This window comes from Haliaeetus leucocephalus, unplaced genomic scaffold, assembly GCF_000737465.1.
Source record: "Haliaeetus leucocephalus isolate CR32 unplaced genomic scaffold, Haliaeetus_leucocephalus-4.0 Scaffold450, whole genome shotgun sequence".
NCBI lineage: Eukaryota > Metazoa > Chordata > Aves > Accipitriformes > Accipitridae > Haliaeetus > Haliaeetus leucocephalus.
Window position 1 is genome coordinate 11,254,987 of NW_010972886.1, and position 26,833 is coordinate 11,281,819.

At 39.1% G+C, this 26,833-nt stretch overlaps 1 protein-coding gene across 1 annotated transcript in view; it reads right to left on the reverse strand.

Annotated features, from left to right (window-relative positions):
• MACROD2 (MACRO domain containing 2) overlaps positions 1 to 26,833 on the reverse strand; it is an 896,045-nt gene that overhangs the window by 40,135 nt on the left and 829,077 nt on the right. Inside the window, exons 11-13 of the mRNA XM_010574793.1 lie at positions 22,536 to 22,619; positions 9,509 to 9,571; positions 6,045 to 6,113 (exon numbers count right to left, since the gene is read on the reverse strand). Of these exons, the coding sequence (XP_010573095.1) occupies positions 6,045 to 6,113; positions 9,509 to 9,571; positions 22,536 to 22,619 (216 nt within the window). The remainder of the gene's footprint in view (positions 1 to 6,044; positions 6,114 to 9,508; positions 9,572 to 22,535; positions 22,620 to 26,833) is intronic.

Below are 26,833 nucleotides of genomic sequence, written 5' to 3' on the forward strand. Positions count from 1 at the left end.
CTGATACTACACTGCAGCACAGTTCCTAATGTAATCATTGATCACACATGAATGAACCAAACACAACACTTAAGGACATCAATGAACCAAAGATAGGCCACTTTTATCTACTGCACATCAAGCATTGAAGTGCTCATTGAAGTCTGAGCGTGCCTTGGATCCTTCAAACCTGCTTTTACTTGGTAGCTGCAGTGACAGTGTCCACATCAGGGACGCTTGGCTTTGCACCCCTCCATTGTATTGAAACAACTGTCTCATGGGGCTGCATGGTTGAATGCACCTGGGAATTAGGCCCAACCTTTAACAACCCATGAAGTAAGTATCTGGACTTTAAGTAAGCCGATCAGAATACTCCCCAAGTATATTCACTGTTCCAATATATCAACCATATGTTGAATTCAGCTCCAAGAAAACCATGTATCTTGCAATAAACTATCAATCCTACCCTTCCTGCCAATAATCAGACACTATTTTGTCTAAATGCTGCATAAACCCCCATGCTTTTCCATGCCATTCACATTTTTTTTTGACTGTATAAAGCAACGCTGCTCAAACAAAATTTTGCAAATGCTAAGGAAGAGGAGAAATGGTAAGATCTGAATGTTAAGTGGTTTTAATGATCTTTTAAAATTCACTTCTCCAGCTACTCTCTGTGTGGCTTATTTACTGAGTTGTTTCTAATGTGCAACACACCTGGGTCCTGCACACAGCATAGATAAATCACCATGTTTTAGGAAGCTGTAAGAAGATTAAAGAGGGGAAAAGCTGGTCATTATGAAAGAAACAGGTTCAGTGCATTTTATTTTTTAAGCATGATACTGTGAAAAATGACTGGAATATTTCCAGAGTGAAAGAAATCAAGCAGGCGTCTAAAATTACAGGTAATGGTGTGCATGGAGGCTGCCACATGATTAGGATATTCTTTTGCCTCATAAACCGAGAAAAATGTGATAAAATTAAGTACTATAAAATGGTGATTTATGAGAAGTTAGGGAGATATTCTTGAGCTTTGACTTTAAAATGTTATTTTTATATCCACCAAGATTTCATTTTAATCTATCTTTATGACAGATTAGATTTACTGGAGCCCAAGTTTATATGGCTTGGTAAAACAGACCTTTTTAGGTGGAACAACCTGTAGAGATATTTCTGCAAGTGTTCAGGTAATAGACCAGGCAGTTCATCTCCACAGGTGGGGTCCATGGAGTAATGCTCCCACCCGCTCATGCTTCAAGTTGACAGAAGAGCATCTCCTCTAACCTCACCTTCTGTCCACAACAGAAATCTCAGGCACAGCTGGTACGATAAACGTGGGCATCCTGCTGCTGCCGTCAGGGGCAGGGCCTGTTGAACAGGGCACTGGGAAAGGAGAAAACTAAGAAAAACCTGGCCACCTCAGTTAGACCCTTCCCAGGAGAAGATGCCACACTGCTGAAGGTAAGGGTTGAGGGGGACAGATGGAAGGAGTAAGGTGCTCGCATCGGACTGACGGGAGCACAGCTGGATGGCTCCAGGTCAGCTAATATTTAAAAATAAGTAGGATCTAAATAAACCAGCTAAGTAGATTAGTGTTAGCTGTGGTGGCTGCCTGTACTGGTGAAGGCTAGAGCAGAAATACCTCAAGTATTTTATGGGCTGGACCCCATCTGGATGCACAATGGAAAGGAAAAGTGAATAACCCACATTATGTACAGCTCAAAGTGGCCATTATGGAGGGTGTTAGGAGAATAGGCGCTTGGTTGGATGGTGATTGTTATGTACGTGGGTTAAAAAAACCCAAACCACACCATTTAGCTTCTAACCAAGGGAGAGAAAAATGTTATCACTGTGGCTGGCATGCAGAGCCACAGCTATGGTTGGGGGTGTCAAAACTCTTCCATTAAAAAGGTTCTTTTTCAGTTACCAATAATTGAAATTTTTCAGACTGAAATTTTCCAGGTCTAATCATAGCCCAAGGGTGAAGTAAAAACATTTCATTGGTAGCTGCTGAGCACTCAGCACTTCTGAAAATCAGGTCGTTCATTTAAATGTCTTAATATATACTTAAGAGCTGATTTTAAACACCTCTTTTTGAACATATTGGCTTTTCAGTCAATCTTTTTCACCCACTTATCAATGTCTAATTTACATCCATTTGCACAGGTCCCCTGCATTTGAAATGCTCTATCTTTCAGTTTATCCCTTCTCAATCATTTATGTCTTTAGGACATCAAGATTTTTCCATGGTGAGAACTACAGCTGGCCAAACAAGAATTTTATATCCATTATGTTTTACAGGGAGGATACTTACAGGCTTCTGGGTTGCACAAAGTGAGTTTTTAGGGCTAAGCCCTAGCCAAGGCATATACCTAACTCTGTTTCTGACAACATAAGCCCTCCAGCTGACTGAATCTGAATCCATTTCAGAGAATGTAGAAAAATAGTGACTTGCTTTAAATGGCACTCCCACAGGAGCACAGACTTTGGTGAACACCTGGAAATAATTAATCACTACTTTATTTTTAAAATTAATTAGCATATGATTTAATTTAGTTGACCTTCAAATGAAAATTCAGTTCTTATCAAGTGCTAATGAATTAACATCAGCGTATTGTGCACAGAAACTTTGCCATGATTGCATAATGGGAAGTTCATTCTTCACCTGTACTAAAGCCCGTTCCTTTTTTCATTTTTTCTACCAGAAAGCCCTATCATTAAATCAGGTTAAACAGTAATTGGTAGGACAGGTAACTTCAGGTGGAGATGCAGAACTCTCTCTCTCTCACACACACACATACTCTTTTCACAAAAAGAAATCACAGGTTCAAACGAATTCACAGCTATATACACTATTGTCCATTTAAAATGAGTTTGCAGTCCCAGCACAATCTTGTATGGACAGGCATACTAGACTGAATGCAGCCTGTCTGATACGTGTTTTATCTGCTGCATAAACATTAATGACTTTAATCACTTTGTTCTGCCCTTACACTTCATAAAGGGAAGCATCTCTAACTTGAAATATGCTGTGTATAAAGGATCTACTTCCATATGCACAGTAATGAAGTGCTACAAAGGTGCTGCCTAGAGATGTCAGCTCTCTCCCCAAGAGCTAATAGCTATGCATGCAAGTTTTCAAGGGTAAAACTGCAACATTTCTTTGCGGTATTTCCAGACAGTGGAAATAGAAACTCGGCACAGAGTGGAATAAGAGGATACCTCCACAGCATAACATCAAATATCTTGATATTCTTGCAATATGACTGTTTTGCTGCTTTTTTTTCTGAGGACAGATAGAGCACTCAAAAAACTCAGTCTGCTCAAAGGCCACATGCAAACTGGGCCCATGTGGACTTTTTTTTCTGGACAGTGTCTCTTCTATTGTGACTAACAGAAGAGATATACTTTCACATTCATATGAGATTTGTAATCTCACAGTAGGTTTTTCATTTTAATTGGAGCCCCGCAAAACATGATTCCTGCATTGTTCCATGCACTTATCACGAAACATCCTCTTTTATGTTCCCATTCTTCCCCTTTTACTTTAAAGAAATCTGATAAAGATGACTCAAGTAGAACAAAAATACTAGAACTTCAATGGTAGCAGAGATGCATGTGCTCTGTTTTGAATATCACCACATTTTAGAGCAATAAATAACTGTTTCAATGTGTTTGCTATATTCTAAACCCAGAAATATGAGAAAAAATAAGCAGAAAAACTACTAGTCTCAACTCTAACTGGAGGCAAAATACTTTTTTTGGTACGCTCACAAGAACTGACATTTTAAAGACTGCTATACTTCCATAGTAGGCTTGGAAACCTCCTATTTTGAGTGGTTTAAACTATGCATTTTGGGAATATGTAGCCTAGGCTGACTTGCCACAAATCTCCTTTCACAGTAATTAGGTGAAAGGACTGAAAAAACATAATTTCTTTAAATGCTTTACATCCACTTCATTTAGTTGAAGATAAACTACAGAAATGAGTATGTTCCAGAATCTGGCAGGTTTTAGCTGTGTTAACTCAGCGGGCAAACAATTTGAAGGCTGAAATTTATTTCGGAAGCAGCAGGTGTTTTCAGAAATGCCAGGATTTTGTAAAAGTGCCATTTCCCAAGCGGTAGCAAGTTTTTTGTAACACTAGTATTCATTTTAAAATGACTCAAAAGCTAAAATCTGAAAAGTTGAAAATCTACTAATGGAAATAAGGATGAAAACCATGGCCTGGTGGATGTGGTGGCCTCATCATTCAATATTCTTGGTTACCTTTAAAAAACTAGCAAGTAAATCCCAAAACATGTTCTTTTCCCCACCATTCCTTTTTTTCTAGTTGTAAGACTTACAAACAAAATATATGGAGGAAAGTCTGTCTTACTCCTTTTCCCCTACCAGATGCTACCCATCTTTTGAGGAGAGGTTGGACATCAAAGAGAAACTGCCCTTTGGATTTCTCAGGGCACTGTCTCTTCTGTCAGCCTCTCAAGAGAAGAGGAAAACACTATACTCTTAGCATATAATAGATAAAGTGAGACTTACACCACTAAGATGGCTACTTTCCTGAGAAGAGACAACTAATACAATGGGTCAAAAAAATGGAGTGGTTACACATTGAGATGGTCACTGAAAAGCATATCAGAAGACACTGGCTTCATAGTCAGGAACAAGCACTCAAAGCAATACCAAAATGTTGGGATCTTCAGTAAGACTGCAGACAGCAAAATAAAAACCTCCAAAGCCTCACCATGACCCTCACATTACGAAACATAAAAAACACACCTGATGGGGGATCTTATAGATACAGGATACATAAACAAATGTCAGCAAAAAAAGAGAAATGAATGGCAGGCAATCACCAGCTATGCTGGGGCTGAATCTATCACTATTTCTGCCTTCTACTAGCCTTGCCACGACTTCAATCTGTGAAGATAGCAAAAGCAAAAGCCAGGCTCCAGCAAGGGTTTATGGTTTTTTTTCCCTGCAGGATCAATCAATCAGTTAAGAGAGCACTTAAATCAACCTGCATAAGGCTTTGAACTCATAATCAGGTAAGTATGTGGGCTCTCTAGCATGTATCTTCAGAACAAAAGGGCAAAATCTCACACCCTGTCACACTTATCTAGAAAAATGAGAAGAGTCAAGCAGCGACGCTGAATTAAACATTAAATCTTTAAAAATAAATAAGTTAATGGACGTTAATATAATTATGTTATCTCAGTAAAATGCATTAAAACTTTCTATTAGTCTTCCTTGAAGGCTGTACTGATGGACTGTATTTATTATAGATAGCATAACTCCTGTTTTGAATTACCAGTAGCGAACATTTTGTAAATCACCCAGGCTTTTTCATGACGTACCCCCACAAAAATGCCAAAACCCATAGACTGGCACAAGCAATTAATAGCATGATATCATAAGAGTATCAAAACCAGTACATCTGTGCACTGGTTCCTATCTGTAAACCAACAACTCCACAGGAAAAATCTCAGCTTGAAACATTTAAATTAGATCATCTCTCTTTCTTGTTTCCTAAACTCCCTGTCATTTGGCTCTCTGACACTTTTAAATATTTATCACAAACTAAATGATCTGAGTGCCCAGCACAGTCTGCACAAGATAAACATTGCTTTCTCCCTCTCAATTATGACTTCATCTCCTCCTGTCTCCTCTTGATGTGTTTATAGCTATTGTGTTTTTTCTTTTTCCCTGTCAGGAGAGCACCAAATAGGGAGCTAATATTGCTGAGGTAGATGTGCACGCTTAAGTTTCTGCCTGTGAGTTGCCCCAACGAGCCCAAGCTTTGGGCTTATTTCTGATGTGTCATGTATGATATTTTAGTATTACCTCTATAACAAGGGGATTTAGGAATTCACAGCATCTCTCCTACCAGCACAACAGCTGGTGCCAAGTACTTCATTACGAAGACACTTGTAAATGAAAATCTAAGCAATTACCTATTTCTGTATTGTTTAACTGTGATTTTGGCCATTTCCAAACAAAGGAAAATAAGGCTTTATGAAATGTCCTCTTGGGACTGGATATTTTGAAACACCATTTACAATCTGTACCTTTATCCTCACTCAGCTCTGCTTCTTCTGATGATGACAGGCTGGGTACAGCTGAATGTTTCATCTCATCTATAAGAACCAAGGAAATGAAAGAGAAGTTATTCATTAGATAGTAAACTGATGAACCACTTGACTGGAAAAAAAGTGTTACGCTTTATTGAGGCAAGATACTAGACCTGAATTTGATTTACTGGGCTTCGATCCATTCACATTGCATTCACTGGCCATTACTGGTCTGATTGTCTTCCCTAAGCCAGGGGTAAACTTACATTACAATACTGCCAGATCAAGTCTATATTTCAATTTCTCATAATACAGAGAGAGGAACAGCTATCAGTTTCATGGGTAGGCTGGTGTTGCTATTTGCTTTGAGATTCCTTTTTTCATTTAACCCATCTATTTTGAGAAAAAAACCAATTAAGCCATTCTTAACTTTAATCATGTCCATGAATTCCATTGGAATCAAAATGATTACATGCAAATGCTTTCCTGAAAATAAAAGCTTTCATGAATCAGGCCTGAAATTTAGCAAGTCCCTGAAAATCTGTGGATTTGAGTTTTTTAATGGTAGAGCATGCAGTTAAAACTATTGTAGTTAACAGATAAAACTAGTACCTGAATTTATTATAGTTTTTTAACTTTCACTGTTACTTTTTCTTGGCAATTTTTATAGTTCTAAAACATTTATAAGCCTTTGTTTTCATTTCTAGCCTTTGATTTCTTTCAAAAAACTTGCTTCTGTGAATGAGTATTTTTAACTAGCTTGAAACAAGACCTCTGAACCACCCGCCATTTTGTTTTTCCGCATGTTAACTGTGAAGTTCACTGATGATAGACTGGAGGCCAGACTTTAAAAAACCCTCACAGTAATAGCTGAAAAATTTCAGGCCGGTCTTTGTACACTATAACTGGCTTTTTCACTACTGTATAATAAGAATATATAAATCTTTATGTAATGGACCGAGTAAGAAAACAGTGTCTATTTTTTATCCTACATTTTCCTTCCTAATATTGAAGTATACGACCTGTGATTTGTCATACTCAGATGAAGGTTTAGAAAATACAGTTTAGAAAATACACATAAGAACTTTAACATTTGATGGGATTGCTCTTTACCATGATCATTCACAGTGATTAGAAACGTTTTAGGCATACAACTGTGTATCTTGGAAAATCAGGTCATTTCCTACTGCTAAGAAAGGGCACAGAAGCAACAATCTAAAAGTTCCTGATGATGTTTTGTCTCCACAAGGAGTTGAGTGGAAAGCAGCAGCAACTCATTAGCTGAATGTAAGTCGAGGTAATTGTACACCTCTCTGTTCTTGTCACTGTGTGAACCAGTAGGGATAAATGTTAAGCCAAATAATTTTTTCCTGTAACACTGTGCGCCTGTGGCCGTGGAGGTGATTCATGAACTATGGGTAGGCACAACGCTATCTTTAGGCATGTACCTAAAACATGTTCCTAAAGTATGACATTTTCTGGATCTGGGACCTAAAATGTCTGGATCTTTTCTTTGATGCTTTTCATGATAGTAACAAAACATGACTACCAATATGAGATTGCAAAAGAATGTACATCATGGCTCTGATAAACCAGCTCTGACAGCTTGTAACATAGCAAGTCATAATGATGGTTTTGGGAAAAACACAATGCTTTTAAGACATCTCCAGTAGCAAAGTAATAATTTAGAGAGGTATATATTCCTTAATTCTCTTGGGAAAAATACCTCATTCAATTGAACTGTTTTGCAAATCAAAATACCAGGGAAATATACACCCCATCAGAGTGAATACACCTGACAAGCACAATGGGCTGTATTTGGCATCTGTAGACAGTAGTATAACTGGGTTTAACAGGCATTCTGCAGGCGGAGCTAGAAGCTCCTAGCAGTACTAGCTCTTAGGCAAGCTAGCAGCCAAGCAGTATTTGGTACAGTTAAAAGCTCAATATTGCTTGGGCAAAGATATGCCCCTGCCTAGTCAGACATTCAAAATGGAGTCTAGATTCAGACAGAGTAACTCATTTCTCCCTTCTCCCTGGTCCCCTTCGCCTATTTAAAATATGACTAGCATAAAAATGAAAAACCCAGGAAAGGAAACGTGGTTGTCCTCCAGCACTTACAAAATAGTACTGCATGCTTATCTTGGGGAGGATAAAGGCCCTAGGTCCAAAGTTTGCTGAGGTCCATGGGAATCTTTTTTATTCTGTAATACTGTGTGCCTATGGCTTCACCTCCTACTGTTTGCCCCACGTGAGGACATAAAGAAGAGGTGATAAAGAGGACATGAAACATAGAAGGATTTCAAGCACTTGTGGACAGCATTGGCTGTTAACACCTAGCTGCAGAAGACTGACCTGTGGACTGCAGAGAGAAATGCTGCACTTCCACATATGCAGTGCCCAATGCATAGGACAAAAAGAAGGACCCTTATCAAGTGAACTCCTCATCTGGAAAACAGCCACAATGCAGTAAACAAGCCAAGATAAGTCAAGAATCTAGGCCTTCTAAATTTTTTTGCTGCATTTACTGGCTGGCCTTCTTCAGCTCAATCTTCCACATATTGAAAATAATCTTCAATTCTGATTTTTAAAAAAAAAGAAGTTCTGAAGAAAACCAATTCATGCTCTTTGGATTAAGTATGTGTAGGCAACATTCTGCACTACAATGAGAAAAAACCCAACCAAACAAGAAAAGCATTGGGTTACATGTAATACTACACTAAAAAATCCTTAAGAAATAAGGGGTTTTGCAGATATTTTGATTGTCACTTCAGGTCTTTTGATAACTGATTAATTTTAGTTGTCTTTTGCATTGAACAGAGTTGGGTAGGATGAAAAACACAACCATAAACAGAAAAAAAAAAAAAGAAAATCTCTTGTGAACATAGAGTGACATTATATTTTAAAATATTGAACTCACTATAATTTCTAAGCATGCCATCTGCAAAACCCACTGCTCGTGAACTCTGACATTCATTCGCAGTATATGCAATATCTTTCTGTGTGGATTTAAATCTTCATAACCCCTGAGACTTGTGTGGACAATTTATTAAAACTTGAAAATACCCTTTAAAATCATCAGAAGTACAGTTTTGATCAAAAGAAGCCTACTTCCTCCTTCTCCAAATTTCCTTTTCCCCCATTTCTATTCTATGCAGAGGGCTACTCTGTTGTAGACAGAGGGAAAATTATTTCTTTCTAGTTAGAGGATTAGCTAGAGTTAGTCCACCTTAAAGGGAGAATGTAGAACTGGTAAGCTGAAGAGGGAAGTCTGCATTCCTGCATTGCAATACATTCATTCATAATGAATGGAGTTTTGGTCTCTAATGGGAGAATTGCTCAAGACCTGAGCTAATCTGGTGAAAATGTACAAACATTCTCCTTCAATAGCACTGTGTAAGGTTATTGTTCACCAAGGTGGATAAAACCTAAGAAAGTACTTTAAGGAACTTGGCACAAACCTGCTTCTCCGCTCCGGGCCTCGGTTTCTTCAGTGTTTTGCTTTTCTTCTGTGCGGTTACCACCTATCGAGGAAAACATATAAAAATTATTTATGATATATCTTTTTATTGGTAACAGCAGCAGCAATATTAATTGTAACTTATTCAGCACAAACCGCTAATTTACAGCAAAGTGCCATGATAAAAGGGGAGAAATACAAAGGTAAACTGAAAAAACCTGCAAACATAACCAGTTACATTTAAAACAGTCACATTTTCACATCTCAAACTGAGGAAGGGGGGTTAGATTAAAGATTTTATCTCAGTAGGCACACTGGAAATATCTGTATACTAAATAAAGGTATGTTCCTCTAAACACTGTCTGCAATAGACGAAATTGTTGCTCAATCTTAGTCTATGTATTTTATAAAGATTTTTTCTAGGATTATTTTCCTCCAGTAACATTTCCACAAGATCCTTGAAGTGGCCGTGTTTCCAATGTGCAGAACCTACTTTAATGTCTATGGAAGGTAAGAATAGGAGAGGGAGAATTGCCCAAATTTTATTTTAAAGCAAAAGGCACAATGCCACTTAGCATAAAGTATAAAAATGCACCACAAACGATTGCAAAGAAGAGAGCAAAATAAACCAAAGTAAGATTGCTAGGATTGAATGCAGTGTTCCCCTTTTTACATTCACATTAATTCCCAATTTTCTCCACTACTTTGCATTTGCACTCACTATCCATTTTCTTCCCTCCAGCTCCCTTTTGGAAGGCAGGTAGCAAACAGCAAATTACTACCCAGAAAAGTAATACCCTAGGGAACATCTATGGACATGAGATCAAGCTCTCTTAACCTTTGCTTGGCCCGATTAGAAATCTATCGGGAAGTCTGTATCTTCAACGATGGAGAAGGCTGGTTTAGCTTCATAATAATAACAGAGGCTGCAGTGCAGCATGCTGGATCAGATGCAATGGCTACACTCACTCCTTCCCAGCATAGCGAGATAGACAGCAAGAACAGCTGAGTACCAGCCTTAATGAGGCATTGGAAAACTGACTGCTGAACATATACACTGGGAGAAAGGAAATTCATTCCCAGGCCTGTAAATGGCTTGATAATGATATACATAATTTTTGCTGTGATCTTTTCTGGCTCCTGGGTTTTTCTGATTACAGCTTCTCTAAAGCAATACGGTTAAAGTTCCTCGCGCCTCCACCTTGCTTTTACTTAACATATGGTTGAAGAAAACGGCAGTAGCCCAAAAGCAATTAGGTGGATGGAAGAAAACTAGAGAAAGCGTGTGTGTTTCAGAAGCAAACGTGCATCTGGTGGCACACTGCATTCAGCTAATATTTAAAGGCTGAGGTATGATGCTCTCCCTCTTTCCAGCAGGCAATACATCCCGGCATCCAGCAGATGGGACTAGTGGAGAAGTATTTCCAGGCTGACCCTGCACAGAGCTGCTCTCAGGATGAGCGGAGATGAAGCAGCAGTTTGACACCCCACCTGAGAGGGGAGACGTGGGCAGGGAGCGGCTGATGGCCATCAGCAGGGACTCAGGCATCCTACCTGCTTGGTAATTCTTTGTACCGATTTTTACTAGCCTTAATGGATGACTAGCTATAGTGATTTCTTAGCACATTAGTGAGCTCTAACCTGTAAAAAATTGCATTACATAGATGACCAAAATGGCTTAATAAAACCAGCTGGATTTTTTCCCTCCCCGCCTTGAAATCAAATAGTGCTCTCTTCAAAAATCAGTGTTCTGCCTGTCCACGCACAACAGGAGAACTGCATGCAAAATAGTAAGTTAGCTGTACTAGAAGATAAACTTTTCTCTCTCCCTCCCCCTTTTCTTTTAAAACATGGACTTGGGACTTTGCAAGCTTTGCAGCAAGCAATTAATAAATATGGAAAAACACATTGTCGTGGTTTAACCCCAGCCAGCAACTAAGCACCACGCAGCCGCTCACTCACTCCCCCCCCATCCAGTGGGATGGGGGAGAAAATCAGGAAAAGAAGTAAAACTCCTGGGTTGAGATAAGAACGATTTAATAGAACAGAAAAGAAGAAACTAATAATGATAATGATAACACTAATAAAATGACAACAGTAGTAATAAAAAGATTGAAATGTACAAATGATGCGCAGGGCAATTGCTCACCACCCGCCGACCGACACCCAGCCAGTCCCCAAGCGGCGAATCCCTGCCCCCCCACTTCCCAGTTCGTAAACTAGATGGGACGTCACATGGTATGGAATACACTGTTGGCCAGTTTGGGTCAGGTGCCCTGGCTGGGCATGAGAAGCTGAAAAATCCTTCACTATAGTCTAAACACTACTGAGCAACAACTGAAAACATCAGTGTTATCAACATTCTTCGCATACTGAACTCAAAACATAGCACTGTACCAGCTACTAGGAAGACAGTTAACTCTATCCCAGCTGAAACCAGGACACACATCCTTTACATCACCAGGACATGTTTCAAAGGGATAAAGTCACCTAGCTCAGGAGCTGCAGAAAGGAACAGTACGTTCAAGACAATCCTGTAATGCAACAGTGCAGTGACACTTGGAAAATCTTTACCATTAGGTCAGATCCAAAGAGAATATTGCATCACTGTGAAACAAGCGGTGCCAGAGCATTAAGGATTTCATTATGGCCAAGTGCAACATGTTTTGCTTTGCACAGAAGGACTTTACATTCAGAAAAAGCAGGTCAGGCATAAATGGTAACTACCAATATATCACTGAAAATCATTTCAGCTTTTACCTCACTGCATTCACAACATAAAATTACATTTCTAGACAATACTTTTTCTACATTCATTATAAAAAGTATGACTATAACCATGGGTTATTTGGCTAAAGCCAGGTATTTCAAGGATTCATTAATGTTTATTGCCAAGGGACTACACCTCTTGTTGAAGTCACTTACTCAGAGCAAACTTAGAACTACAAAAGAAAGTTTAAGTGATCTTCTGGTTTCAGATTATCAGATAAAGCACATATTCATCAGTACATTTTGTCAACCCTAGGTCTATAATTTCACTGGAGAGTCACTGTTTAAAACTGGTATAATAGAACAATAATTACAGCACTGTATATTGGATTCTCAACATGTTTTCCATCTAACACTTCATTTTGTTCCATTAGAAAGAAAAATGTAAAAGACTTTAAGCAGAAGCTTCACCTCTTGTACTCTGACCCAGTCCAACAGACTGACTGGATCATGACATGAAAATTAATCTCAATCAGCATATTGAAAGTATGTGTTGTGCCTGCCAAATGACTTCAATACAATTAGAGAAAAGGAAATGTTAAAAAATTAGGAATGGACAAGTGATCCTCCAGTAGATGACTTGCAGAAGGAAGGGTTAAGCTCTGCTTGGCCTGGAGAATCTCTTCATCTCAGGAGAAAGGGAGGAAGTGTAGTACAAATACACTGATAAGAAAGCAAACTATAGGGTGGAGAAGTGACTAATCCCAAAGCATCTGACAAACATTTTTTTCAGTTTTTTAAAAACCCTTCTAATGAGCCTCTCACTGAATGTCTTCTACTGATGAAGAGTCTTTCTGTAATTATTGCTCTCCATTGCAGTTGGGTGCAGAGCAAATGGAAAGGCTGTAAGTAGCACATGCTCAAGGCAAAGAGCTGGAAATATATTTTACAAGAGTAGCAAGCCATTTTTTCATCATATTTTTATTCACCCCCGGCTCTCCTTTTCTTCAGGCAGAAAAGCCAGACCCAGTGCATTTCCCTTGAGTCTTCCCCGTGACATTTTTAATAATAAAAACGTCTTTTCCACTGGATGGCTTCTACAGTATCTGCCATCCTTCTCTTTCCACTACTGCAGCAATTGGCGATTGCATTTCCTTTAGGTGAAAGCTGTCCTCACAATATCTGCTTTTCTATTATACTAGTAATATAACAGCAATCTGTCACTCACTCCAAAGGAGATAGAAAATGTGGTGAACGGCATGTCGTGTCATTTTAGGCCACCAAATGTAAATGATTTTGAACCACGTCAAAAGACAAATGGGAACATCTGTTCCTGTTCCCCAGCATGGCAGTCAGTTGAAAAAAACCAGGAGTTTGAGAATTACAGTAGCACCGTACAAACAAAATAAGCACATCACACACTAAAATACCTACTTCTGGCCATATATTTTGCTTTCCCTTGCCAAGCTGACTACTGCCTGATAGGCAGCTTGGTCTGTCCTCTTGGCCTTTTTCTTTGAGATCAGCAAGAAAATTCCCCCCCAGTTGATATATACCCTCATTTATATTTGGTAGAAAACAGGCAAAACAGTGATCAATCTGCACACTCAGCAAGCTGGCAGAGCAAGCAGCACTTCTAACTAAACTAGAAAACCGGATACTCTGTGAGTGCCTGCCCACTTTATGTTAAGGAGAGGTATTTAGCATGCACAGTCATATGCCAGCTGCAGTAGCAGCCCCCAAATGAAGCAGATGATATGATAAATAACAAGCCGGCAGTCAGGTGGGAGAGGGCTGGGACAAGATCCCTATGAAAGTCCAGAGGACAAAACTCTCAGCAGCAGCAGCACCAGAGCAGGTTTTAGTAATTCTTCCCATTTCCTCCGCGAGAGTCTGGAGGCACATGGCTTTTCAGATCTGTCACTGTTCTTGCGACAAACATAGCTAGTCAAAAATATTAATAGCCTGCTGGCTTCTTGGCTCTTCCCATTTCAGAGCTGAATAAGTGCCAGGTTTGCTCATACACCTACTCCTCTTCAGCAGTACCTTTCTTCACAATCAGTCAGCAACATACTTAGAGTTTAGGCTAAAGTCAGTGTCTCAAAAACTGGTGCAAAAAGATCTCTCAAAAATTGGTGCAAAAAAGACATTTTCCAGAAGAAAACAGAATCGCAGATAACGTTTTTAGTTAAAGGAAGAAATTCTACTTGAACAGTACAAACCAGTCTACCCTCTCCAACTTCTACCCTCCAACACAGACATTATTAATAAAAAAATTGTTTTTACTACTGAGAAAGCTGTATTTGTATCATCCATAGTGTGTCAACTATGGATGTAGTCAGAGTAAGGTTCCTTCCAACAACCTCTTCCTTCCTGAAGTAGAAATAAAAGAGGAGGGCCAATGCCTCAGGCTCACTTCTTGTTTGCCACTCCCACATATCTGTGGATGTACCACATCCCCAAGCACCAGGTTTGACCCTGTTACATCCCTGCATGGCTCTTGCCATGCAAGTCTGGGTGCATCCTCTGGTTCTCCAGGTGGCCAGTGACCATGCATCTCTCCTGCGGTCTGGCCTTCAAGCTGGGCCATACTTCTATGACAAATGCAAATACAAACCAAGATCTGGCAGATAAAGGATGCCAGTTTTGACTTATCTTTTCTACAGCACAAAAATATTGCCACAGTAATCATACTCATAATATGAAGGTCCTTCTAGGATAAGAGGGAAACTAATTAATGAGAAAATTAAAAATATAGGCCTTGATCTTACAGCTGTTACATTCTGCACACATGAGTAGATAAGCTGACTTCAGTGAAACTCCTAAAATGTGAGAAGAAAGCACATGTATATCCATATATACACTCAAGATCACACAGCCTGCAACCATTTTCAGACTATTCCAGTGGCAAAATGATATCAGACATAAAACAGGAAGCACATACACACAAAGGCCATTATTGTAGAACTACAAATGCATTAAAATGAATCATTAGGGTGGTGGCCTGAGGTTACTGAATATTTTCAGTTTGCATTTTAATTTCTTTTAATTAAATTATGATTTAGGTCAGTTTTAATCACTACTTGTATATGACCCCTTTGGGGTAAATTTTAAGAAGGGTTAGTAAAGAGTTATCTGCAGTAATTGCTTAATGGAGTTGTGAGACTTCTTCCCTCTGTGCTGCTTCAACAATTTCCCTCACTGCAGATGCAGACCTGAATGTGCTGATGTCAATGCACCCAGCCTAGCAAAGTAGTCAGCATAATAAATAACAGGTTTTCATTTTCATGCAGCATTTTGTCAAGAATTGTCAAGGAGTGTGGGAAAAGAATGAGAAAACTGTAGCTTGTGGGGATTATCTCAGAGGTTAAAAATAACATTATTGTATTTCACCTATTTAACATCCTGAGAAATATAGCAGCCTAATCTAAAGCCCACTGAAGTCACTAGGCATGTTGCCCTTGCCTCACTCCTCCATGGATCTCAAGGCAAGTAAATTGGTTTCATTATACCTTTTCCTGGCTAGGGAAGAACCAGGGGACAACAGTTACAGCATCAAATTAGGTGCTTGGAAGACATGAGCACTCAGATTTGTCCCAACCCACTTCGTACATAACATTGCTGGGAACGTGGCGCTGGGCTGGTTTTTCACTGGGTATAATTCTTCTGTCTGACATACAGCGTGACTCAGATTTTGCAGTACAGGTGCCTGGCAAGAGATATTTAAAATTTCATTGCCAAAGATGCTGATCATCACTGTTTCTGACAATCTGCAACTCTGTTCAAAACAAATGAAAGCAGACATCACCTGGAAGCTTGAGCTGTTCAGCATAAGCAGAATATGGACACCATACCCTAGACATCATACGTAGCCTGTACAGAGGACAAAGATAGAACTGGCATTTTGATGCAAAAAATACACACACTGTGCTGCACAAGTATTACCACTGTTATCATAGTATACAAAAGTGGACAGAAATCACTCATGTGAGTTGATGCATGAAGAGCACGCCGAGGCAGAACTCAGAGCAGAACGGAGGAGCCCTGACTCCTAGTCCTACAGGCAGTCCTACCTAAGAGACAGAGAAAGAAATGGACCCCATATGTGAAGGTGCACAATACGATCACAAATTTTATCGTTACCATGTCAATTTACTATTTGTTCATACTTTCCTGGTGTGCCTAAGAGACTGTGTAACTACACACCATTAAGGATTAGACAGCTTCTTTTCCAAGCCACAGTCAAAATAAAACAGGAGACCTATTTCAATTTTTTGCATAGAGGTCACAAAATCATGTGGTGTGGCAATGTAACAAAGTGAAGAAATGGATGGGGAAGCCACACAGGAGATCACACTTGTTAAAACCAGCATAAAACGTGAACCAAAACATGCACTATTTTGCATCAATATTTCAGAATTAAGGGACTAGCCCTGTGCACTGGACCTGAACAATCAGGATGGTTTACTGTTATTCACATCATGGTTAGAAGTGAGAAATGAATTCCTTGACAGATGAGTCCCCTGCAGGTACGCTGTTTTGCACTGTGTATAATCCTCCTCTGACAACACTGCATTAGTCACTTTAGTAACTTAGTATTTTGCACCTTACCTCATCTCAGGAGAAAGAAAATCTACTCTGAAGCATCTAGTGTGGAAACAGGAATTGCAACTGTTTGCCTGGTACGGTTTACACACACATAATTTGGCTGCTAAAAGAAACCCAAATGGGTAAATAGTCAACATAACAGGACTGCACATCACCTGCAGAGGCCAAAATGAGCTGCATTTTCCAACTTGTCTTGTGTAGCCACTGCACAGAAATTGAATGAAACAGTAGAAGCCACTTCAGCAATGAAAAGCATCTTCTAAGAAGGGTTTGCTCAGACAGCAAATACAAATAAAAATACAGATAACGTCCTATTTTTCCCCTGGCTAAGTGGAAGGTGATCACCCAGTATTCTGAGAGCTGTAATCAGTCAAGACAGATGGTGGACTTCAAAACGGAAGTGAAAAGAGAAGCTGTCAACCAAAGTGCATAGGGGTTAATAGCATCACTTTAAATATAACCAATCTGCATTAAGGTGAAACATTTCACAGACATGTTTGATATACATGCTTCCCAGGGAATTTCTTCTGTAGTATTTTATCTTAATTTAAAATTTTATTTAAGGATTTGGTTTGCTGGCAAAAAGAATACAGCAACTTCTAAGCTATCTTAATAAGAAGCAGCACTCTTAAGGCTGAATAAGAGGGTGTGTGTTTTTGAAGTATAATTATGTGTCTAGATGTTCATTTTTAGTAGATTATGAGTGAAGCAGAAACTTACTGAAGAATATTACTGCCCTGTGGGATGCAAAGAAGAAATGTAGATACAATTTCTCAAATGATAAAAGAATTGCTTGCTATAAACCGAGGAACATTTAAAAAATAATCATAAGTCAAATCTAGTTAATATTAATCCATACCTTAAAGAGAGAGACAATCAAGCCTGCATAGTATTAGCAAGCCCTTAGAAAAGACGCTTTGAATATCATTGTGTAATGGTAACACAGCAGCTGTTGCATGCACCACCCCAGCCCCAGGGAAGATTAAGCCCACCTCGGAGGAAAGCAGCACAAACCAAGCACTGTTGACTTCTGTGGCTGCATACACTGTATTCCTCTCTGTGAAGCTAGGGGGAGCAGAAAAGCTGCAGAATTTGTGGTATATAAAGGAGAACCAGGAAGGGGATGCCTTACGTTAATCTCACAATTAAAGGACTAAGCCATAAAATGAGTTTTATTTTCTAGTCCCAAGACTATGCACTGTTTGTCATTGGACAAAAACTTTTTGGGAGAAGGGATGAGGAGCCAGGGTGTCTCCCTCTTGGTGAGCATCCTACCTAATTGCCGTAACATGCTGAACCAAGGAGTTGTCGAGATAAGTTGTGACTTCATTTTGCCTCATTTCTACTGTCTACTCCAATCACTAGACTGACATCTCTCATGTACAGAGCATCCACTGAGTGAGGCAGGAGCCTGCTGGTGAGCCTCGGACTCCTGACACTGCCAAGCAACATTTCAGACATTTGAAGTTGCCCTTGAAAGCCAAGGGGTCGATAGTGTGATGACCCCTTCAGGCAAAGGAACCAGCTCTACCCACTATCTTAAAGCTGATTTGTGTTCATTTTGACCTTCCTGGCCTGGCTTATCCATCAAACTGTTCTCTTCCCCACCAAGTGAAGAGGAAGCAGACAAAGTTCATCCTGGACGAGCAATTCCAACAGACCAGCTCCTTGCACATACACTGAACGTCAGCTAAGGTGATCGCATGAGACCAACAACCTATCAATCTATCAGGAAGAATCTGGTCATTCATTTTGGGAGAAGCTTATGAGAAAAGCTGGAGCAAGACAACTTGCAGAGCTCCAGTTCTGTCCCTCGAGGGAGGGCAAGGAAGATCCTGACCTCAGGAGGCACAGAAATGGCTTTTGCTGCATGGATTGATTATCTTTCTCCTGGAGGAGGAGAAAGATCAGGCATTTGTGCTGCTGTTATTAGATGTATTAGTTGTCTTTGATACAATATTGATCACCTGCAGACCATGGTGAGAACGGATGGGGCAGCTCTTGGGCAGGCTCCATATTATATCTGAGAAATCCTCTAAGGAAGGAAAGGCCAAACAGTTTTCCTTTTCCCAGTATCGAGAAAATCTGTTGCACACACTTTGCTATTCAGTACATACAGGAGGACATTTGGGCAGGTAGCTAAGAGAAATAGGGAACATTTTAAATTCCTGTTTTGTTAGACTTTTATAAAAATTGTTTGCTTTTGCTTGGTGACAATCAGTAGGATGAGAACAGGTGACCTGTGGCATTTGTGCTAACTCGTTGCTGCTATGCTGTGACAAGTACTGCCATTTTGTCTATGTAATTACTTTAGGATTGTGTTAGGAAGCTATTGAAGTAAGACATGCTAAGTTTTGTTTAGTGCCAAACATATTTTTCTCACCTGAGACTTTACAATCACTCAATCACTGAGTACACCTAGTCAGAAGGGGAAAGGCAAAATTATCACTGGCTGATTTTACTCTCCCAGGACCTGGGGGGGTGGGGGGTGGGTAGAAAAACAAAAAAAGAAAATTATACTGCATGTTTGCACATCTCAAACCTGAAATACTGCAGGGAACCTGGGAGTAAAGAGTGTTTCTCCATGTATCCAGTCTGTCCATTTCCCCAGACAATAACCTGTGCTACAACGCAAAAAATACTGAATACAACCATTGACAGGAGAATCTGCTATGCAGTTCACACTTGCTTTTCTCTATCAGTGGTCTGAAGGCAGAGAACTATATCTAATAGCATAATAACAGACACCATTAATACTTTAGAGGTTCAGTATAGAATTGCTTTCATTAGCACGTCAAGTGTTTATTTTAGCTTACTGCAAAACAAGCTCCTTACATACAGCCACTTATTTGACTTTCCTTGATTGCAGAGAGGGTAATAATGAAGGAGCCTACTTTCCCTGATCTTCTGTGGAGGTTTTTACATGCACTGAAAAGATATTGCTCCATTACCTCTAGCCAATGAACCAGCTTAGTGTGCTGGAGAAAAATATTACAGCAGAAATATTACTGAACTCAGTGGAATAGTTTTTACAGACTGCCACAAGGGCATGCATGAGGCTGTTAAAATAGCAAGTTGTATTCCCATCTTCAGTCTAAAAGGACACTGACAACTAAGCAGAGGGAAAAATACCTGGTTCTTCCTGTGCCTCAGTGTATATTTGTTAAATATTTTATATCTGGTCATGTTACCAAGGGTAAAATAATATCTTATGTTAAATGTAAGTATCTTTGGACTTGCTTTTATTGCTAAAAGCTATGGGTTGGGGTGGGTTTTTTTGTTTGCCCTTTTTTTTTTTTTAAACCTGAGGTACCTAGAGCATGTGAACTATGCCAAAGTTAAAATACGCTAAACACAAAGCACTTCAGTTTTACCATGAGGAAAATTCAACAAAGTTGACCTCAGGCAGAGTTTGGCTTTATTGTGTTTTATTTGAGACTGTTCATATGCATTAGCTACTCAGAAGTTCTTTAAAAAAAGAAAAAGGAAAAAAAAAAAGAAAAAGGCAGCTTTTTGGAAGTGAAGACAAACTCCTACCTAAATAAAATTACTCAGACGTAGTTCTGGTTCATGTCACATATTCACAGCTTTCACAATCTTCAAGGCTCCCCATTAAAAGTTCTTTTAATTAGTCAAAACCAACAGCTAATAATTAGAACAGTAGAAACTAAATCCTATTCTCAGACAAATGTGTGCAAATCCCATTTACTTAAATGGAAATGGCTCACAGGTGTGTTACATTAGACTCTAGCCACTCGGCAACTTTATAGGAATTCAGTGTCTGGAGCCTAACTGCTTGACTCCTCTTCAAAACAGAGGCACAGGTAACGCCACAGAAATCTGATCCAGGTTTCTTCCCCAGCCCCCCTCAGCAAACACTTTAATAACCTCCCCCCACCCACCCCATCACAACAACCCTCAAGTCTAAATTTAGACTTTCAATCCTTAACATTATAGGCCTGATTCCTGCCTAAGGAGAAGACGACTCCATCACTGCCTAGATTAAATTCTGCAGCAGTGATTATGTGTTACAGGCCTCAATTCTGCATCAGCAAAAGCTACTGTACAGCATCGAATTCAAGGAGTTCAGGCATTTTACAGCTCGAGGGTAATGCAATCTTCTATTGCCACACTATTTACTTCACCCTTCCAATGCATTTGTTTGTGCTCCACAAAGTGAACAGTAGGTCACCACGAAACATCGACAGGCATAGTAAACTAGGAAACTGTATCTAGTAAGCCACAGAAATAGTGGAACAACATCGGTTATTTTTCCAATGGAAGGAAAACCTTACAGTTTTGCAACACTTCCCCCCCCCCTTTTTTTTTAAAAAGACACTCATACAATGAAAGATTTTAGCCACACTCTATATAAAAATATATCACAAAAACTATTATTGTTTCGCCTATTTAGGAATATGGAAAATGACACCACAATCCCACATGCCGTTTAACCTGCATACAAATTGACATGTGGTTTGTCATCACCGAATTCTCTAATCCAAACATAAATTTGGTATTTTAATTTCAGCTGGGTTTAGTGCAGCATGAAAGGAAAGATGACCAGTCAGGATGAGATTTCTTGGGTCCCCCCACACCTTCCAGGTGATGACAGCTATTGCTTTAAGTACTTGCCATTAACAACCAGTCACAATGTTAGTAACAGGACGTTACTAGCAGTTACTTAAAGTGATAGATGTTAACATTTTTCCACCCTTTATGACTCACACTATACCCCAGTCAGAATATTTTAGGAACTGAATGCACAGCACTAGGTCAAAATGGTGAAGATCGTGGAGCCACTGGTTGAGGTGCAGAATAAGATGTGTCATTTGAGGAACACTAGGTCAAAGAGAATCCATGATAAGGAACTGTCATGGATTAAAGATTGAGGTTCATCCTTTTAACTATTTCATGTAAGGGGAATTCTCCAGCATTGGGGCATTTTGCTCTTCCACACACAGGAGAGCAACGCGAAACCCTGCACTCTGAAAGTAAGTCTTTGATGTTAACATTTTTTAACAACACTCCCAATGAGATACAGATTAAGAAAAGATACTTTGATCCAATTTTAGAACAACATAGACCACATTTACCTCTGTACACGTGGACAAGGTGTCCTGTGAAGACTCAAGTGCAGGAAAGCACTCTTACAGGAACAACACTATAGGCATAAAGTTAAGCACCTGTGACTTCTGACCATGGATAGATGTAATACACTGCATAGCGTCTAGAGCCATAAACACCATAACTGGAGTGGAAAGAGATACAGCAAAAATTTCTTGTAGAAAAGGAAAGCAAGAATTTTATTGCTCCATGTTTTGCAGCAGGTAGCTGACTTACCTGGACAACTTAACTAACCAGACTATGACCCAAGCCCTGCACAACATGCCTTACATTTTGTGTTATTAATTACATGAAGTGAGAACAGGTTAGCAATAAAACAGCCAACAATTTCTCATTATGCATCAGCAATAATCAGTAACCCACCACATAAAAATAGCATTTGTAATTCTGAATCTACCTTGAGATGAAATACACTTCAGAAGAACTACAATCTTATGATCTAGGCCAAAAGGAACTTTCCAAGTGTGTGTAAACAACATTCTTAAATGAGAGTTTTCCAGTTCTTTCCCAAGAATTCAGAGTAAACCTTTCCCCCCAAAATGCAAAACTGATTAATAGCTCTGAAAAGCTATCAGACCACCTACCTTCAGCATCATCTTGCAGGGCCTCAAGCTGCTCTGCTTTGCTCTTTGTGGGACATGGAGGCTGGCCTTTTTGTTCCAATCCTTCTTTAAACATTAAAAAAAAAAGACATATTATTTTGAAATTATTTTATTGTATCAAATATTACTATGCATGATACCACAACTGTGAGTACATTTTATCTCAGCACTCCATTCAGTACCTGATGCTTATCTTTCTATTATTTACATTAATTACTGCATCATCTGTTATAAAAGTTATTATAGGTATCTTTCAGCTTGGACTGGACTTTCCCTAACTTTCATATGACAGCAGTGAAGACAGCTCATACTAAAACAACGTACTTCTTCAGAAGCTTTTAATCTCTTCAGAAATAAAAAATTTAATGATGCTTTAATTTGTAGTTTTTAACATAATATATATTATACTGCATTATGGAACTGTGGAGAAATAATCTGAATGAAACGATTTTTCCCTCTCAGCTCAATTCTCCATTCAATGTTATAACACAGTAACAAATGAATATTGACTGAAATTAGTAATGAAATGAAAGGTAGGGAAGCAAGTCTGATAGCAAAGTAAAGTTAAGAAAATGAAAGCTTTACGAGATAGAAATGTTCTGGTTGAAAAAATCCATTCCAACCTTTTAGCTAGAGAGCAACAGGATGATAGAGGAAAAGGAAAACCTCCAAAGTAAAAACAGTAACTGAGGCCCGTTAAGTTTAAGATCTCCCCTATTTGTAGGGACTGAAGTTCAGAGTGTTTAATATCTGTTAGTTAAACTTTAAAAATTATGTACTTTTGCTACAACATTTTAAAAATATCCTGTCACCTTAACCTAAAGGATGACATTACTGTTTGGTATGATAGCACAAAACTGGTAGCACAAAAAGCCTGTTAGCACAAAAGGGAGGCCAAGCTGGGAACTAATCATAAAAGGTATTTGTAAATTAGGACATTTAATGCAAGCAGGTTCACTAATTAAAACATTCTTCAAACACTGTTGCTTAACCACAAAAGCAGAGAGTGGCAGACAATTAAAACTCAATTCTTTGCACCTATTGAATCTATTCAACCACAACGGGAAAATGACTTTCTGTCATTTGACTTTCTGTCAAACCTCCTGACTACCTGTGGCCAACTGATGGCTTGGGTGAAGGAGAAGCCTAAAGAAAACATACTTTTTTGCATGCTGGAAAGAAACCTTGGCCACGTGTAACCAGGACATTTAGGAAGACATATGACCTTGCTTGATTTACCCCTATTGCCGTGCTGTGAGAAAATAAGAATTATAGTATTACCTCAAACAGATTAGCTAATTAGCAACTGGCAAAAAAACTATCTACATGTGTATTATAAATTGCTTAAGTGTTCTGAAAACTCCCGTCTCTTCTGCTGTCATACACACCCCACACAATCATCTATTCTGTATGTCAGTGGATTTTTAAACAGCTCTCAGTGATCAGATGCCCAGTTCTCATAAAGAACTCGGCTCTGCTAAGAGCTGTAGATACTAGCCTTTTATATGTAGTTGTGGAAGGGTAGAAGATATCTAGCAACCAAATGCTGAAAGTTTCCAAACAGGAAGGTGTGAAAGAAGTAAGTGAGGATGTGGAAAGGGAACTTGCACAGTCAAGGGGAATACTGTGTTCATTCAAGAGAAAAAAAAAAAGACTCAATCATTGGCTTTGCATGGAGCCCAGGAAACTCAGAAACGTTCTCTGCCTGCCCTCCTGGGAAACTGGTTATTCTACTGTACTTACTGTCCAAAAAATAAAAGAGCCATGGATTGGGAAGCTGGCAGGGATTTACGTGAAGCAACAGCTTAAAATGTCAAAAAAAATTCCCATAATGGAGATCTGTGAGTAATTAAATTCCATCTCACTTTCTTAATTTTAAGTAATGAGCATTACCCAAAAAAGCCAAACTGAATATTGTTCTTAAAAATTTCTTCTAGAATGGAATTTCTGCTTCATTATAGAATTCCACACAGTTCAGACCATGAAGGGTCCTTAGATATCAGTAAATAAAGCTAGTTACTGCAAAGCAGAACATACTTTCAGGTTTGGCTTGGTATCAGGAGGTAGACCTTTCCCAACAGTAGTTAACATAGGACGTATCATGTCATCACATTTGCTCATCTGAATTTGAAATTAAAATACAATATTTTGAGGAAAACAAATTAGTTTTCAAGTGCTAAGATTAATTTATTTCTGGAGTGGTGAGAATGTAGGAGTAACCACAAGAAATACTGTGGGGAAAAATAAAGGCAAAACCTGCCAAATAAAGACACACTTTATCATCCTTTTAAAGGGGTTACTCAGGAGCAACGGTGATAGAGTTCAACAAGAACTTCAATACAAAAGAGAGATCCTGAAAATAACCAGGCTCTTAAGGATTGATTCCTGCCAACATTCTCCCATTCTTTTAAAAAATAACTTGAATATTTTTAGTGGACCATATCGACTTATGGCTGCTTTGGTTCTAATGCCACTCCGAACTACCTGCTACGTTCCCCTTTTTGGTTGACAATGATTCACATCAGGGGACTGAATCAATAGGAGTGTTTCAATCAACACTCACCCTTCTAGTGATGAATTTTATCATCTAACCAATCTGTGAGGCTTCCTCTAGTCCCACAAGTCAAATGTCAATCAAGTTTAAGTGCAAATGTCCAGCCAGGTCTTTCAGGAGTATCTGAATACATTAGATAATATAACCAACATCTTAATTGACAGCACAAAGATGGAGAGGGAGGAGGCTTACTTTCAGAGAAGTCAGGACTGTTACTGTCTCAAAATAAATGATCTTTTTGCACTCCATATAGAACCTTAAAATGCTCACAAAAGGATGCAGAGACACTGTCCCAGGAGAACAAGATTTCAATCACAATTTCACTGCTTTTTAGCAGATTTCTCTTATTCCAGAGACAGAAAGGGATTTGTACAGGCTTCAAAATAATGTCTTTTTATTATGGTCAAAATACAACTCTTAACCCTTTCTGCTCTCCAACAGTACGTATGTCTTTCAGAACAGTTAGCAAAAGATTACAGAAGTTTTGCCTGCAAATTTCAGTTTAAAAACAGCACACCTAGACTGGTGTCTGAACTGATAGTATTAAAAGCTTTTCTAATCTTGATCATCTGTCCAAAAACATTTCTGAGGTCTAACACCAGGAGAAAGAATTCTTCTTTATAGGCTAATTCAGAGGGTCAATGAGCCACTTAAATCTCACAGTCTGTCTCCAAGTAAGCTACTCCCAAAATCCCTCGCAACTTCCAAATCTCCCTGGTTACAAGTAATTGCTATTTCCACCTCAGAAAAAAAGAGAAAGTCTCCGTCCAAAAAAGTATCAGAGTGCGCACACAGTGGAACATACAAAGAAATTCTGTACTTATACAGCATTGATTATAATAGGGCTTCCCTTGTTACTGTGAACGAGATCCTTCATCCTGCCATTCTGAGATGGCTGTAGCTTCTTAAGTAATGAATTGGTGGTTAATTAGGATGCTCAGGACAGAAACAGGATAACCAGCAGGGCATTTATTACAAACAACTATTAGATGGGAAATAAGAGACAGTAGCATGGCAAGTTTCATACATGTGAGGTCAAAAGGTTTTGGTAACTGATGGAGAGTGAAGCTGAACAGGTTGAGGCAGAATACAGGTTCAGAACTGAAACTCTTTTCTTGGGGCGGGGGGGGGGGGGGTTAAAAGTACGAGAATTAACTTATGTCAGTGCCTAATAATGCAGTACTATTGTGTAGGAATCTGGACCATGCTTCTCATAATAGCACACGCTTCTGTAATTTCCACATGCAATCATTGCAATTGCGCACACAGTTATGGCAGTATTAGGGCTTATTTTGCACGCTTCTGTGCATGGATATGTGAGTCTATGGATATAGAAGCAAAGTCCTTCAGAAGTTAAAGTTTAGAATAATCTTCCCTTAATGGAGCTTAAAACATTAAGCATCATGACTCTGCAGTGTTAAATCACTGAAGTTAAAGGTAGACAAGACTATTAGGTCATCTGGTCCTTGTCTTTGCTTATGTAGGAAATCCTTCATAAAGGAAAGCTGAGATGTAGAACTGCACAGGTTTTACCTGCTATTACTATATCTGCCCTTTTGACTCAAGCCATTCCAACAGCAAACTGAATGACATATGATAACATCAAAGCACTTTGAATTAAATGGTGCCATTAAGTCAGCAGCTGCTACAAGATACAGCATCCAAAACAACAAACTGAGGGGTTAAAATCCCATGAGTTAACACCATTAAAAGACTGGTCTTGAGT